The following is a 12,775-nucleotide window of genomic DNA, read 5'->3' as shown; positions in this document are numbered from 1 at the left end:
TGTCCAGGGCAACCCTCAGTCACACTGAAATTCATTTGCTGCTACAATCATCATCCTCTTCAATGATTGATATTGTTCCCCTCAGTGACAATTGTCGTCCTCATCAATGACAATCATCATCCTTGTCAATGACAGTCATCATCACTGTCAAGCATGCTTAGGGAAGGATGTGCAGTGCGGTGCGAGTGTTCACACCACTTATAAATTTTTTTGTCACATCAACCTCCATGTGCATTGTCCCGTGTGAATTTATGTGGAAATTTTCATTGCACATATTCACACAAATGATTGCACATTTGGACTTCAAAGGGTTGGGAGAGAGAGAGGAATGAGTGACATTGAGAGAGGGGGAGAAGTGTGATAGAGAGAGAGAGAGATAGGGAGAAAAGAGTGAGAGAGAGAACGATCTATTAAGAGAGAGGGAGAGAAAAGTGAGAGAGAGAGAGAAGAGCAAGGCAGCGAGAGATCAAGAGAATAACAATACAGAGAGGAAGAGAAGACCGACTGAGAGAAGAATAAATAACATTTATTTATTTATATTTAAAAGCATTTGCACACAATTGCACATTTGCACTGCACAGTGTGTGATTTTTCGGCCAGATGTGTGTTGTGAGGTTCAAAATTCTAACTGCACCACGCAAATTGGAGTACCTATGCATGAAGGCCGTCGGCAGTGCTCACATCGTCCGTGTCATAAGACATAGAAGTGGTGCAGTAAACAAGTTTTGTATTTCTATACATTAAATTCAACGTAGAATATAAAACAAGTTTCAGGCGTCATCCATCTGCCAAATTGAACGGATGACTGGTGACGGAAATGTTTTCGTCCAGTCATCCGTCCATTCGGTCAGATGTGCAGTCGCTCTCGTCCAGTGGGAGCAAATCTCCTCCCATTTTACCATCTCAACGTTGGGATTGACATAAGACCCAACCAACCAACGTTCTAAAGAGATAAGTCACCGGTTGTTGAGAGAAGCACATCAGACGACCCGGAGCGATAACACCCCACCCAGCTGTCGACACGGACGGTGCAGATCTCCCCCTCGTGCGGCCAGCTGGTTATCGCGATAGTCGATCGGCCGTTCGTTCGGAGATCGGCGAGGTGGACGAATCCGGGCCGTCCAGAGCGAAAATCTAATGTGAAATGGGGAGCGTTCTCGCCACCGGTGAATGCCGGTTGCCTGTGGGGAGCTCTCCCGCGGGGGTGACCGGAAAGCGACGGTGCATTATTTTAATGGAGGAAAATAATTTCCAGCTCAGCAAGAAATTAAAAGAAATCATCGCGAAGGACCGACGTGTCGGTGGAGACGAGCTTCTCGTCTCGTCTTCTCTCCTCTCCTTTATTCTCGCTTCAGCTGCCATAGTTTCCTGGTTCAGTTCCATCGCTGGATCTCGACTGGTGGCTCTCTCCCGGCCGATGTCAGTCTGCAGTTGAGGGGAAGCGAGAAGGGTTTGGAAGATGGAGCTGAACGATGGCGCTGCGGGAGGGCCGCGCGGCAGAAGCGAGTTTTCGACGATTCGTCACGACGCCGAAAGCACTGTGAGGGCCTCACCCCAGATCTTTCCTCGTTTCCACGAACGAATGCCGTATTCCCGTTTCTCTCCCGTTTTCTCTTGCCGGATCTGGCGGACGACCCCCCCTTCGGATTTGGTCTCTGGCCTTTGGTTTTCCTCGTGTTTCGAACTGGTGGCTTGGGGCATTGATTTCGCCCTTCTTCCTCTTCGTCTGTTTCTTGGGGCAAGCGGGTAATCTGTCCGTCTAGATTTATTCTTTCCGAGGAGAAGAGTCTGGCGGGATTCTCCTCCAAACGTGAAATATCATTCCACTGGATCTTTGTCAGTGGAATCGAACTTTCGCCGTCTATAGCATGTATATATAGTTACCTTGATGAAATTGCACCGCATGCATCTCAATCTCGAGCTCGTCTCGAACTGGACTCGCTTGTTTTTTTGAGTTTTGAGGATGACGGGTTCGGATTTTTGACGAATCTATGTCGTAGACTATTTCGCTGGTCTCACACTCTTCTTGTGTAGGTGTCGGGGGAGATACCTATGGCTACGCCGGATCGCCATTCCGTGCAAAGCCCTGCATATTCTTTGGGATCTGCCGCCGTCAAACGGACTAATTCGATGAATTATTTGGATCCAACCACGCCGGGTAAGTCCAGTTCATCTTTTGTACCCTGTGCCTTCATCCGTGGTCTTCGGATTAAGAATTAACGATGCCCACTGGGAAACAGTTCCGGTCAGAATTGTGGATCCTTCCAAGGACTTGAACTCCTACGGCATCGGAAATGTCGATTGGAAGGAAAGAGTGGAGAGCTGGAAACTGAAGCAAGACAAGAGTATAATGCAAGTGACGAGTAAATACGTGGAACCCAAAGGAGGTGACATCGAGGGAACTGGCTCAAACGGCGAAGATGTCCAGATGTAAGTCTTTTTTCCAATATTTTTCTATTTTAAAGCTTGGAATTGCCAATAAATTGGAGTTATTCTGCAGGGCTGATGACGCTCGGCTGCCCATGAGTCGGATCGTGCCGATTCCTTCAAACCAGCTGAATCTCTATCGAGTGGTCATCATCCTCCGGCTCATCATTCTGGGTTTTTTCTTCCAGTACCGGGTCACCCACCCAGTGAAGAACGCCTACGCACTGTGGCTGGTCTCGGTTATTTGTGAAATTTGGTTTGCTCTGTCATGGCTGCTGGATCAGTTTCCCAAATGGCACCCGATCAACCGCGAGACTTACCTCGATCGGTTGGCTCTCAGATATGACCGAGACGGAGAGCCGTCGCAACTGGCGCCGATTGACGTTTTTGTGAGTACAGTGGATCCCTTGAAGGAACCGCCATTGGTCACGGCAAACACCGTGCTGTCTATCCTCGCCGTGGACTACCCGGTTGACAAGGTCTCCTGCTACGTCTCCGACGACGGTTCCGCCATGCTGACTTTCGAGGCCCTCTCGGAGACGTCCGAGTTTGCCAGGAAGTGGGTTCCCTTCTGTAAGAAGCACAACATCGAGCCCAGAGCCCCCGAGTTCTACTTTGCCCAGAAGATCGACTACCTCAAGGACAAGATCCAGCCTTCCTTTGTCAAGGAGCGCCGCGCCATGAAGGTAATCCGTCTTTCTTCAGACCCTTTTAGCAGCATCAATGTGATGGCAAAAGCGGTACAATTCCCCTTTTTTTTTGAACTTCAGAGGGAGTACGAAGAGTTCAAGGTCAGGATTAACGCTTTGGTGGCGAAGGCCCAGAAGGCGCCTGAAGAAGGCTGGACGATGCAGGATGGTACCCCATGGCCCGGAAACAACCCGAGGGATCACCCCGGCATGATCCAGGTCTCTGTCTCTCCATACCCATTCTCGGTTCATCTCCTTCTCTCCCTCTCTCTGTCTCCATCTCTATATTCTTGTGCACTGAGGCTTCGTGTTTTGATCTTCTTGCTTCCTTTTTTGTCTGTTCAGGTCTTCCTTGGGCACAGCGGCGGGCTGGACACAGACGGCAACGAGCTGCCCCGTCTTGTGTACGTCTCCCGTGAGAAGCGGCCTGGTTTCCAGCACCACAAGAAGGCCGGCGCCATGAACGCCCTGGTAACCCGTCTGATCTCTTTGACTGTTGATGTTGATGCGACAATTTTCCAAGTCTGTGAGAAGTGATTTGTTTTCCAGATTCGAGTTTCGGCCGTGCTGACCAACGGAGCCTACCTCCTGAACGTGGACTGCGATCACTACTTCAACAACAGCAAGGCGCTGAAGGAGGCCATGTGTTTCATGATGGACCCCGCTTTGGGGAAGAAAACCTGCTACGTCCAGTTCCCCCAGAGATTCGACGGCATCGATCGGCATGATCGATACGCCAACCGGAACATTGTCTTCTTCGACGTGCGTATTTTCTCTTCTTCTTTACTGCTGGAAAGAAAGACTGGAGCGTTTTCCTCTGTTTTGTTCTTCTTAACGGGTTCGATGGTATTTTCTGGTGGCAGATCAACTTGAAGGGTCTTGACGGAATCCAGGGCCCGGTGTACGTGGGCACTGGGTGCTGCTTCAACAGGCAGGCGCTCTACGGCTACAACCCCATTCTTACGGAGGCCGACCTCGAGCCCAACATCATCGTGAAGACCTGCTGTGGCTCGAGGAAGAAGAAGGCCAACAAGAAGTACATCGACAAGAGGAGGGGCCTCAAGAGGACCGATTCCAACGTTCCCATCTTCAACATGGAGGAAGGCGACGACGCCATCGAAGGTAAAACTCGAACTAAGCGGGTGGCGATTGCTACAATCTTGAAAGTGGGAAACTGAGCGGGTGGCGATTGGCGGCAGGGTACGAGGAAGAGAGATCGCTGCTGATGTCTCAGAAAAGCCTGGAGAAGAGGTTCGGGCAGTCTGCGATCTTCATCGCCTCGACTTTCATGGAGCGCGGAGGCCTGCCCCCGTCGACCAACCCTGCATCTCTGCTCAAGGAGGCCATCCACGTCATCAGCTGCGGCTACGAGGACAAGACAGAGTGGGGGAAAGAGGTAAACCATTCACTCTCTATCTCTCTTCCTTACTCTCTCTTTCTCTGTTTGTGGCCTCTGATGGGAAGGAGTGAACGGCAGATCGGGTGGATTTACGGGTCGGTGACGGAGGATATTCTGACGGGGTTCAAGATGCACGCGAGGGGGTGGATCTCGATATACTGCATGCCGCCGCGGCCGGCGTTCAAAGGGTCGGCGCCGATCAACTTGTCGGACCGGCTGAACCAGGTGCTGCGGTGGGCGCTGGGTTCCATCGAGATCTTGCTCAGCCGGCACTGCCCCATCTGGTACGGCTACAGCGGCCGCCTCAAGCTGCTGGAGCGCATCGCCTACATCAACACCATCGTCTACCCCATCACCTCCATCCCCCTCATCGCCTACTGCGTCCTCCCCGCCATCTGCCTTCTCACCGGCAAGTTCATCATCCCCGAGGTAGGCCTCCCCTTCCCTTCCCTTCTCTTCTCTCTTCTCTTCGTTTTCATGTCCCCACGAAGTTGAAAGGAGAATTCTTCTCCTACCAACAGATCAGCAACTACGCGGGGATCTGGTTCATTCTCATGTTCGCGTCCATCTTCGCGACGGGGATCATGGAGCTGCGGTGGAGCGGAGTGGGGATCGAGGACTGGTGGAGGAACGAGCAGTTCTGGGTCATCGGAGGGACGTCGGCCCATCTGTTCGCGGTGTTCCAGGGGCTGCTCAAGGTGCTGGCGGGGATCGACACCAACTTCACCGTCACGTCCAAGGCCACGGACGACGAGGGCGACTTCGCCGAGCTGTACGTGTTCAAGTGGACGACGCTGCTCATCCCGCCGACGACGGTGCTCGTCGTCAACCTGGTGGGCATCGTGGCCGGAGTCTCGTACGCCATCAACAGCGGGTACCAGTCGTGGGGGCCGCTCTTCGGGAAGCTCTTCTTCGCCATCTGGGTGATCCTCCACCTGTACCCCTTCCTCAAGGGGCTGCTGGGAAGGCAGAACCGCACGCCCACCATCGTCATCGTCTGGTCCATCCTGCTCGCCTCCATCTTCTCCCTGCTCTGGGTTCGGATCGACCCCTTCGTCCCCGACACCCAGCGAGCCGTGTCCCTCGGCCAGTGCGGCATCAACTGCTGAGAGCAGCCCTTCGTCGTCTCCACTCCTTTCCAAGTATCATAATACATCTCTCTCATCGCTGTCATGTACAATGCTGCTCTCTCTCTCTCTCTCTCTACATATGGTTGGGACCTTTTGGGGGGGGGGGGGGAATCGGCCCGCGACCCAGCCAAGCTTTCACGGTCGTCTTGGCTTCGGTTCCCATGTAACAGCCCTCGCGGCGGCTCCCCACTTTTCCCCTTGGTGCAATTTCTCCATTTCTTTCATTCTTCTTTTCCCTTTGCCTCCTTCATCTTGCTCCTTAAATACGCATGTACCCTCCCTCTTGTCATGACCTTCGGTCTTCAGAACTTGGTTTTCTTCTTATGTCATACTGATCAAAGCCTGAAAAGGAGGAGCAAAGAAAACGGTGGGCTTGGGGAATATGAAGCTGGCACGTATTGTTATTATCTGCAGGTCTTTTTTTGGTTGTCTCACCCAAAGGAAGAAGAAGAGAATAGCATGTGTTTAAGATGGAAGAAATAGGAAACTAACTTCAACTTGATTGGTTATTCTCGCTGATATTTGGTCTGAAAATCGCGATATTAGTTCAATTACACTTCATTGTTTCCATCCCTGCATAATCTCTGGTATTCTTGTAACCTCAGCTCAGTGTTTGATGTCTCACGTGCAGTGTAACATGTCTACTATATTGCGTCTTTAAGACTACATGTGTAGCATTTCCACTCTATAATATTAATTGAACAATTAAAAAAACATGTGCTTTGTGAGGGGCTATAGTTTGGAGGGGGAAAGTACTCTCAATGAAACTCACATTAATATCCATCTGCTTAGATGGCCATCATTCATTTGAGTGAGAACGTTTCCGACTCAAATATCCCAGAGAAGAGTAGTACAGATTAATTAGGCACCAGCACCGTCAACATTAGACATCGGCTCCCAGACATGATTTGATAACATTATGACAAGACCATCTTACATACCTGGCTGAAAGTTTTTTTTTCTTTTAGGTTGGCAGACAAATCTGAAAAATAAAGTTACCTAGAACAGTGGCTTATCCATCTTCTCACTCATGCATCTTTGAATGTCGCCCATCGGTTTTCCTATTTACAGTTGATGTAATTTTATGACCATTTTTTGGTGGTACTACTTTTAATTTTTTTTGGGGAACTCCTCCCCCATTTTGCATTTTTAATCTTTATGTGTCTTATTGTAGCAGCTAGGTGACACCTATGTCAATCTTTAGGTCCTTTAGGTAAGGTTTAAGTACTTGCTAAAAACTGGGATCGAACCAGGGCAGTCCAATGTCAATCTCAAATGGGGATGGTTGCACAGAGTAGTGCAGATATTTGCACAAGTATGTGAATTTCTGACCACACCGTACCCCCTGTCCAGTGAGCGAAGCATTTTGAGAATGCAAATTTTCACTGCCCAGGGCACAAAACTGCAAAATGCGGGTCAGAGTATTGATAAAAATATTACATTAGAGTCTTGTAAATAGTATTTTTATATACTATAATCACTGTGAATTGATATTCTTAATATTCATTTTTCTAAATATTTTACAAATATTGGATTGTAGATAGATATTGGAGAATTGGGACTCCAGAGATGAGAGGGAGAGGGAGATAGAATGAGAGAGAGAGAGACAAGAAAAGAGGGAGAATAATAAGAGAGAGTTTAGCAATGAAAGAGATAAGAGATATATATCTATAAGCAATGAGAAATAGAGATAAGGGACCGATGAGTAATAATAGAGAGAGATGAGCAAAGGGAGAGAGATTAAGGAGTGATGTGGAATCCTACAAAGATAAACATTATTTAAGGTACATATTTAATAGTCAAGTACATAATTGTAAAATCTCTTTATGCACGTATAATGTACATATGTAATACACACATTAAGCAAACAATTTTGGGATGTACCTCAACATGGTTTAAACATATATTGGTACATGATCTCGATGAAACTCGGCCAAATTTTTCATCAGGTACACTAACTTATCCAAAACCTGTTAAAGATGTTGGAAAAGCGAATGGTATAATGTGACTTAAAAAGGAATCTCACCCCAATCCACTAGTTGAAAAATTTTAAAATATAATTATAACATTATTTTAAATTCTATAACATTGAAAAGTATCATTTGTCTATAAAAAGGTTTCATTCAGTGTGATATCTACATAAAATGTTCCTGGGTTATTAAAAAACAAATGAATATAGAGATGACCTGTGGGAGCAAATCATGGGGTCATTTTTACAATATATTTTAAAATAAAATTTCTAAACGAATTAAAATTTATAATTGAAGTTAGATATTAAGTACATGATTTATTGATATATATATATATATATATATGTGATGTAGTTAATTTTTTAATTTTTAAACAAATACTCATTAGGATAATGGATCAAATAAATACATGATTACATGCACTGAGAGTGTCACACACGTAAGGTTCATTTGACTTCAGAGGATGTACTTTAAGAGTAACGGTTAAAATAAAAAAAAAATTATGGTAAATATAAAGTAACCCAAATCCCTAAGGGAGATGCATCCATCTGAGTTTCTATTTATGCACTCTAGTGTCAAAGTCTGTGTAGATACATCTAGAGGCAAAGCATCTATGCACCTCGAGTTATCTCATTCGATGAACCAAACAGTAGCAGATTTTAGTATCCATAAGGCGATCCAACTTCTATTTAATCTGGTTTTAATTTTTAAAGTTAACTGGTTTTTATTTTAATAGCATGGGTATACTTTTTATACGGTTATATCCTCAAAATTTTCCTGAATGCTTATGAGATCACAAAACACCGGAATATTTCATTAACATTTCCAAATGTTTGTTTAAAGCAATCTTAACATACTTTTTCAAATAGTATACTCACTCTGACTTTATCAAAACTCATAGAATTCGCCTTTTTCTTACATATAATAGGATCCTAAAATTATTTCCAATATTTATTCGATGAGTTGGCTCCTTCATTCAAGGGTTGATTTAGTTTTCCTTACCAGGTCAACACAATACAACCATCAGACGTGCCTTGAGATGGCTAAGTATATTTTGATAAATCCAATGGAGTAATAGTTATGCACAAGGTCCTCATATGTATCATGAAAGAGAAACAACATTTATTGATGTGATCATAAACAACATTTATTTTTCATAGACCATTGTTAAAGCTTATATTTTGATGTATACTTGACTTTCCACATCCCAATTACAAAGAAAGAAATGATATCATTCCAGGCGCATGATATGAATCTACAACATGTCAAGGAATCAGAGGCATTTGTTTATCAACTTCACCAAAGCTTTGAATGTTCATGACTGGTGTCACCTCATTCAAATCTTTAATTGGAATTTGTTAAATATTGTGGCCCTGTCCAGTAAAATTTCACCCAGGGCTTCTGTTCCTCGGTCCCTGGTTCACCCCTGGCCGCATGGCGCATCTTTTCGCTTATGCCTTACCCTAATTGAGGGCTGTTGGATGAAGGCATCATTGATGTATAAGAATTAAGTAGAATAAATTGAAAGAAAAAAACAAGATGAAAATAAAACATGAGATACCTTCTAGCACCAAGGCCACACCAAAGCGACACCAAGGTAACATCCAGTTGTCACCCAGATCAACGTGATGGGACATCTAGGTGTAGCCAATGAGGGGAACAATTAAAGTTTTTTAAAAGGGCTAGTATTGTGTTGTTACATTTTAAAAGAAAACTTTAATTCCCTATTTGATTTGTCCTCTTTTTTTAAAAACTTCAATGACCAGTTTCTCGGAAGAGGGAATTAATTTTTTAAAAAAATTATCAAGAGCCTATACTATCTTTGATTTGTAGCAGCATAACCAATACCATAGGTTAAGCTTTTGACATAAATTTTCTAACATTTCATTGGTGTTTTTGACTTTGACATCTTTAAGTTGACTTGCATAATTGGCAAATATTGGCTATAACATTGAGAGGTCCGCATATATGATACAACTAATAGAAGGGTAGACGAGGAACTGAGAATCGCGGTTGGTGAAATACGGAGGGGGGCGATCTGGTGAGGCAAGGACCATGGCGGGCACGACGGCTTCCTTCGTGATCGTCAGCCCGCACGACATTCCCATCTATGAGGCGGAGCTCGGCACCTCCGCCGGCCGGGTAATCTTTCACCTCTTTCTCGCCGCACCGCGAGTGCTTATAATTATTACCCACTTCAAATTTCGCGCTTGATTTCTGTTGGATCTGCTTTCCGGCGGTGGGCGTTCTCTGGGGTTTCAGAAAGATGACGCAACGCATCTGAACCAGTTCATTCTCCATGCCGCCTTGGACATCGTCCAAGACGTCGCCTGGAACACCAGCGCGATGTGCGTCTTCTCCCGTCACTTTCTCGTCAATCTTCTCATTTCCGCTCAATCTTTCTGAAAATGATGATTTTTCAGGTTCTTGAAGTCGGTGGACAGGTTCAACGATCTGATGGTGTCCGTCTACGTAACTGCTGGTCATATCCTTCGCTGTTCCTGCTATGAAATTTGAAACTTTATCTCATCTTCCATAATTGAGATCATAGGTGATTGAGGAATCGTTTCGATGTTCCATATTCCCCAATTGGTTGATCGTCAACTAAATGATGGGAAATTATGAGCTTCGCACACTACCTGAATGACAATGAAACATAGGGATTAGATCATCAGCATGTCCTCGCATTTCTTTTTTTCCCCAAGACACAGCTTTGGCCTTCACCCGCACATAACACATACTAGATTGATGCTGCTCCACGATTCTCGGAATGAAGATGGTATAAAAAACTTCTTTCAAGAGGTTCACGAGCTCTATATCAAGGTGTGTATCCGCCTTGAGGCTCACGAATCGAATGTTATATTTTACGATTTTTAGAACCTTTTTTACCTTTCAGATTACGAATCCCTTTATATGATATATTTTTTGCATCACATAGATGTCGTCTTTGAATTTCGAAATATGGTAGGATACTGCTCGAGATGTAAAAGTTATCTGGCACGTTGCATGAGAAAATTTATCTCAGTTCCTGACTTTCCTATACCGGCTCGTAGTTACTGGTCTCATTTTTCTCTCTCTGGATTCTTTGTGGTCTCCTAATACTATAGTTTCTTTGCGTTTCAAGAATCCTTTTTTTATCTCTTGATTTGAGGTCAGTATTCTCCATGTTTGACTCCTTAGCAAATTTGGTGCAATCTATCTAGAATCGGAAGATACGTGGAAATTTCCAGGATCTCTGGTTTTCGTGTCACATTTTCCCTCTTCTTCCTGTTCCATTCTCTCAACATTTTAAAAAAAATATGTTTATTCATGAAAATCTGAGTTCAATAGTCTTTCATATTTTTTATTAAGGGGGTACTGTTCGTGGCTGTCAATGAACTGATGATTGAATAAATAACTATGCACCGGGAAAACATTTCCGCAGAACCTTCCTGGGAGATGATGCCGCTACACCTCAGCATCAAATATCGTATGCTCCATAGAATCTTCCAGTTATACAAACTTCCACGAAACAAACAAAAAATCTTTGAGGCTGAGGTTTAATGACATCATGCTGGTAAATTTCAAAATAAATTGAAAATTTTGAATTTTGGGATCCTATCAAAGCAGAAAGTTTCCCAGGAATCGCTGTTGGGATTAACATATTGCAAAACTTTGATGTAGTTCTGATTTTAACAGAATGTGTTGCCTTGATAATCTCATTTTAATAGTCCGTGGCCCATCTCACGAGGCTAAGGAACTTTTCTCTTTATCATTACGCCACAATCCTCTTCTGCGTGATCAGCAACTTAATCAAAATAGAGAACCCGCTCAAGATTTGTGATATTTATTTTTTGAAACTGAAATGCTTCAGAATATTTAAAATTATTTAATGTTACGTGTGCTTCAGAATATGTTGGCACGCAATAAAAGATTTAATTTACTAAAAACTTGGGAAGATGTTTACTGTTATCATGATGGTCGCCGGGGATATTTGTAGTCTTATCTTCGTTTCTGTTGCTGTTGTAGATTCTCCTGAATCCGCTCTACCTGCTGGGGTCGAGGATCGCTTCTTCGCACTTTGACACAAAAGTTAGAGCTCTGGCAAGAAAGTATCTATGATTATCTCCTGACCTAATTGGCGATGCAATTCAAGGTTTGTTGTTTAGAAATGTATGTTCCAAACTCTTTCCATGTCTTTTAATTTCAGTTCTTCCAACTGGGAGCTGAGATTCGGTTAACTGAATTTCGATCTCGCCGATCGCTTTACTGGAATAAGTTACATAATCAATTGTCACCCTCAATTTCATTACCATTCATTTGACTTCAATCTTGTCATGTGAACTCAATTTTCATTACGTCATACAGCTTTAGTTGAAGTGTACATTTTATGAAAGACATCAATTTTTTTTAGTTTAACAGTGTGTTCTCTTATTCTTCATGATTGGATTTGCATTCTCTTAACAATAGAATGATCATCCAAAAATCTGATATACCCCCAAGGAGTTGTAATGTTTTGCACATCTCAGATGTGTGATGCAACTGAATAAATATCACTGGTAGAGCAATACAAAGTTGGAGGTCAAATAAAGATGGCCTTCTGTTTTATTAGGCCATTAAAAAACAATGAGTGCCTAGGTTTCCATCTTGGAAGGTTTCTTGAGATTGATTGCAAATGAGAAGTAATGAATGTTCTTTAGAGAAATAGTTTATTGAATTACTTTGAATGAATCCATAGATGGATTAATGCCTAATTATTAGCACATTGTTTCTTTTTATAGTTGTGTAAATGGTATTTAGAGCTATGACAGTAAATGTGCCTTTTGGATGGAAGGTTTTCTTTTGAAATTGATTGGGTAGTCAACATGAAATTCTCCACCGATGATTTAAAAGGTGTGAACTCAAGGAAAATCATGTAAATATCCATAATACTGTTAAGTGTTTTTTAATGATTTTGTAAATGCATTATCATTAAGTACAAGATATAGCTTTTCAATCTGGAAGATGGAGACTCAAGCTATTAATTGTGTTAAATTAATCATTCATTAATTATTCTTTGTGATGATATTGATAAACTGATTGAGAAGGCTAATAAAGATTGTTGGGCCATTGGAATTATTAAGTGGACTGATATATGGGCCTAGAGGGTCATACTTAAGTGTTCTTTTAAATGTTAGTATA

At 43.6% G+C, this 12,775-nt stretch overlaps 2 protein-coding genes across 2 annotated transcripts; both read left to right on the top strand.

The window, feature by feature from the left end:
• The first annotated feature begins 1,336 nt into the window (after window positions 1–1,336).
• On the top strand, window positions 1,337–5,974 carry LOC144703936 (putative cellulose synthase A catalytic subunit 1 [UDP-forming]). The gene is made up of 11 exons (XM_078576242.1): window positions 1,337–1,540; window positions 2,035–2,158; window positions 2,241–2,430; window positions 2,501–3,113; window positions 3,198–3,335; window positions 3,462–3,587; window positions 3,666–3,878; window positions 3,980–4,238; window positions 4,316–4,512; window positions 4,594–4,944; window positions 5,037–5,974. Exons 1-11 carry the CDS (start codon window positions 1,460–1,462, stop codon window positions 5,622–5,624), a joined length of 2,880 nt encoding a protein of 959 aa, XP_078432368.1. The 5' UTR covers window positions 1,337–1,459; the 3' UTR covers window positions 5,625–5,974.
• A 3,616-nt stretch (window positions 5,975–9,590) lies between these two features.
• On the top strand, window positions 9,591–11,909 carry LOC144703935 (SNARE-like superfamily protein). Its single transcript, XM_078576241.1, has 5 exons — window positions 9,591–9,757; window positions 9,878–9,963; window positions 10,039–10,103; window positions 10,356–10,438; window positions 11,624–11,909. The coding sequence occupies exons 1-5, from the start codon at window positions 9,671–9,673 to the stop codon at window positions 11,714–11,716; spliced, it is 414 nt and encodes a 137-aa protein (XP_078432367.1). The 5' UTR covers window positions 9,591–9,670; the 3' UTR covers window positions 11,717–11,909.
• Window positions 11,910–12,775: the final 866 nt, after the last annotated feature.

This window comes from Wolffia australiana, chromosome 5 (assembly GCF_029677425.1).
Source record: "Wolffia australiana isolate 7733 chromosome 5, ASM2967742v1".
Taxonomy (NCBI): domain Eukaryota; kingdom Viridiplantae; phylum Streptophyta; class Magnoliopsida; order Alismatales; family Araceae; genus Wolffia; species Wolffia australiana.
Note: the sequence above shows the minus strand (reverse complement) of the source record. Positions and strands in the feature narration are given on the sequence as shown.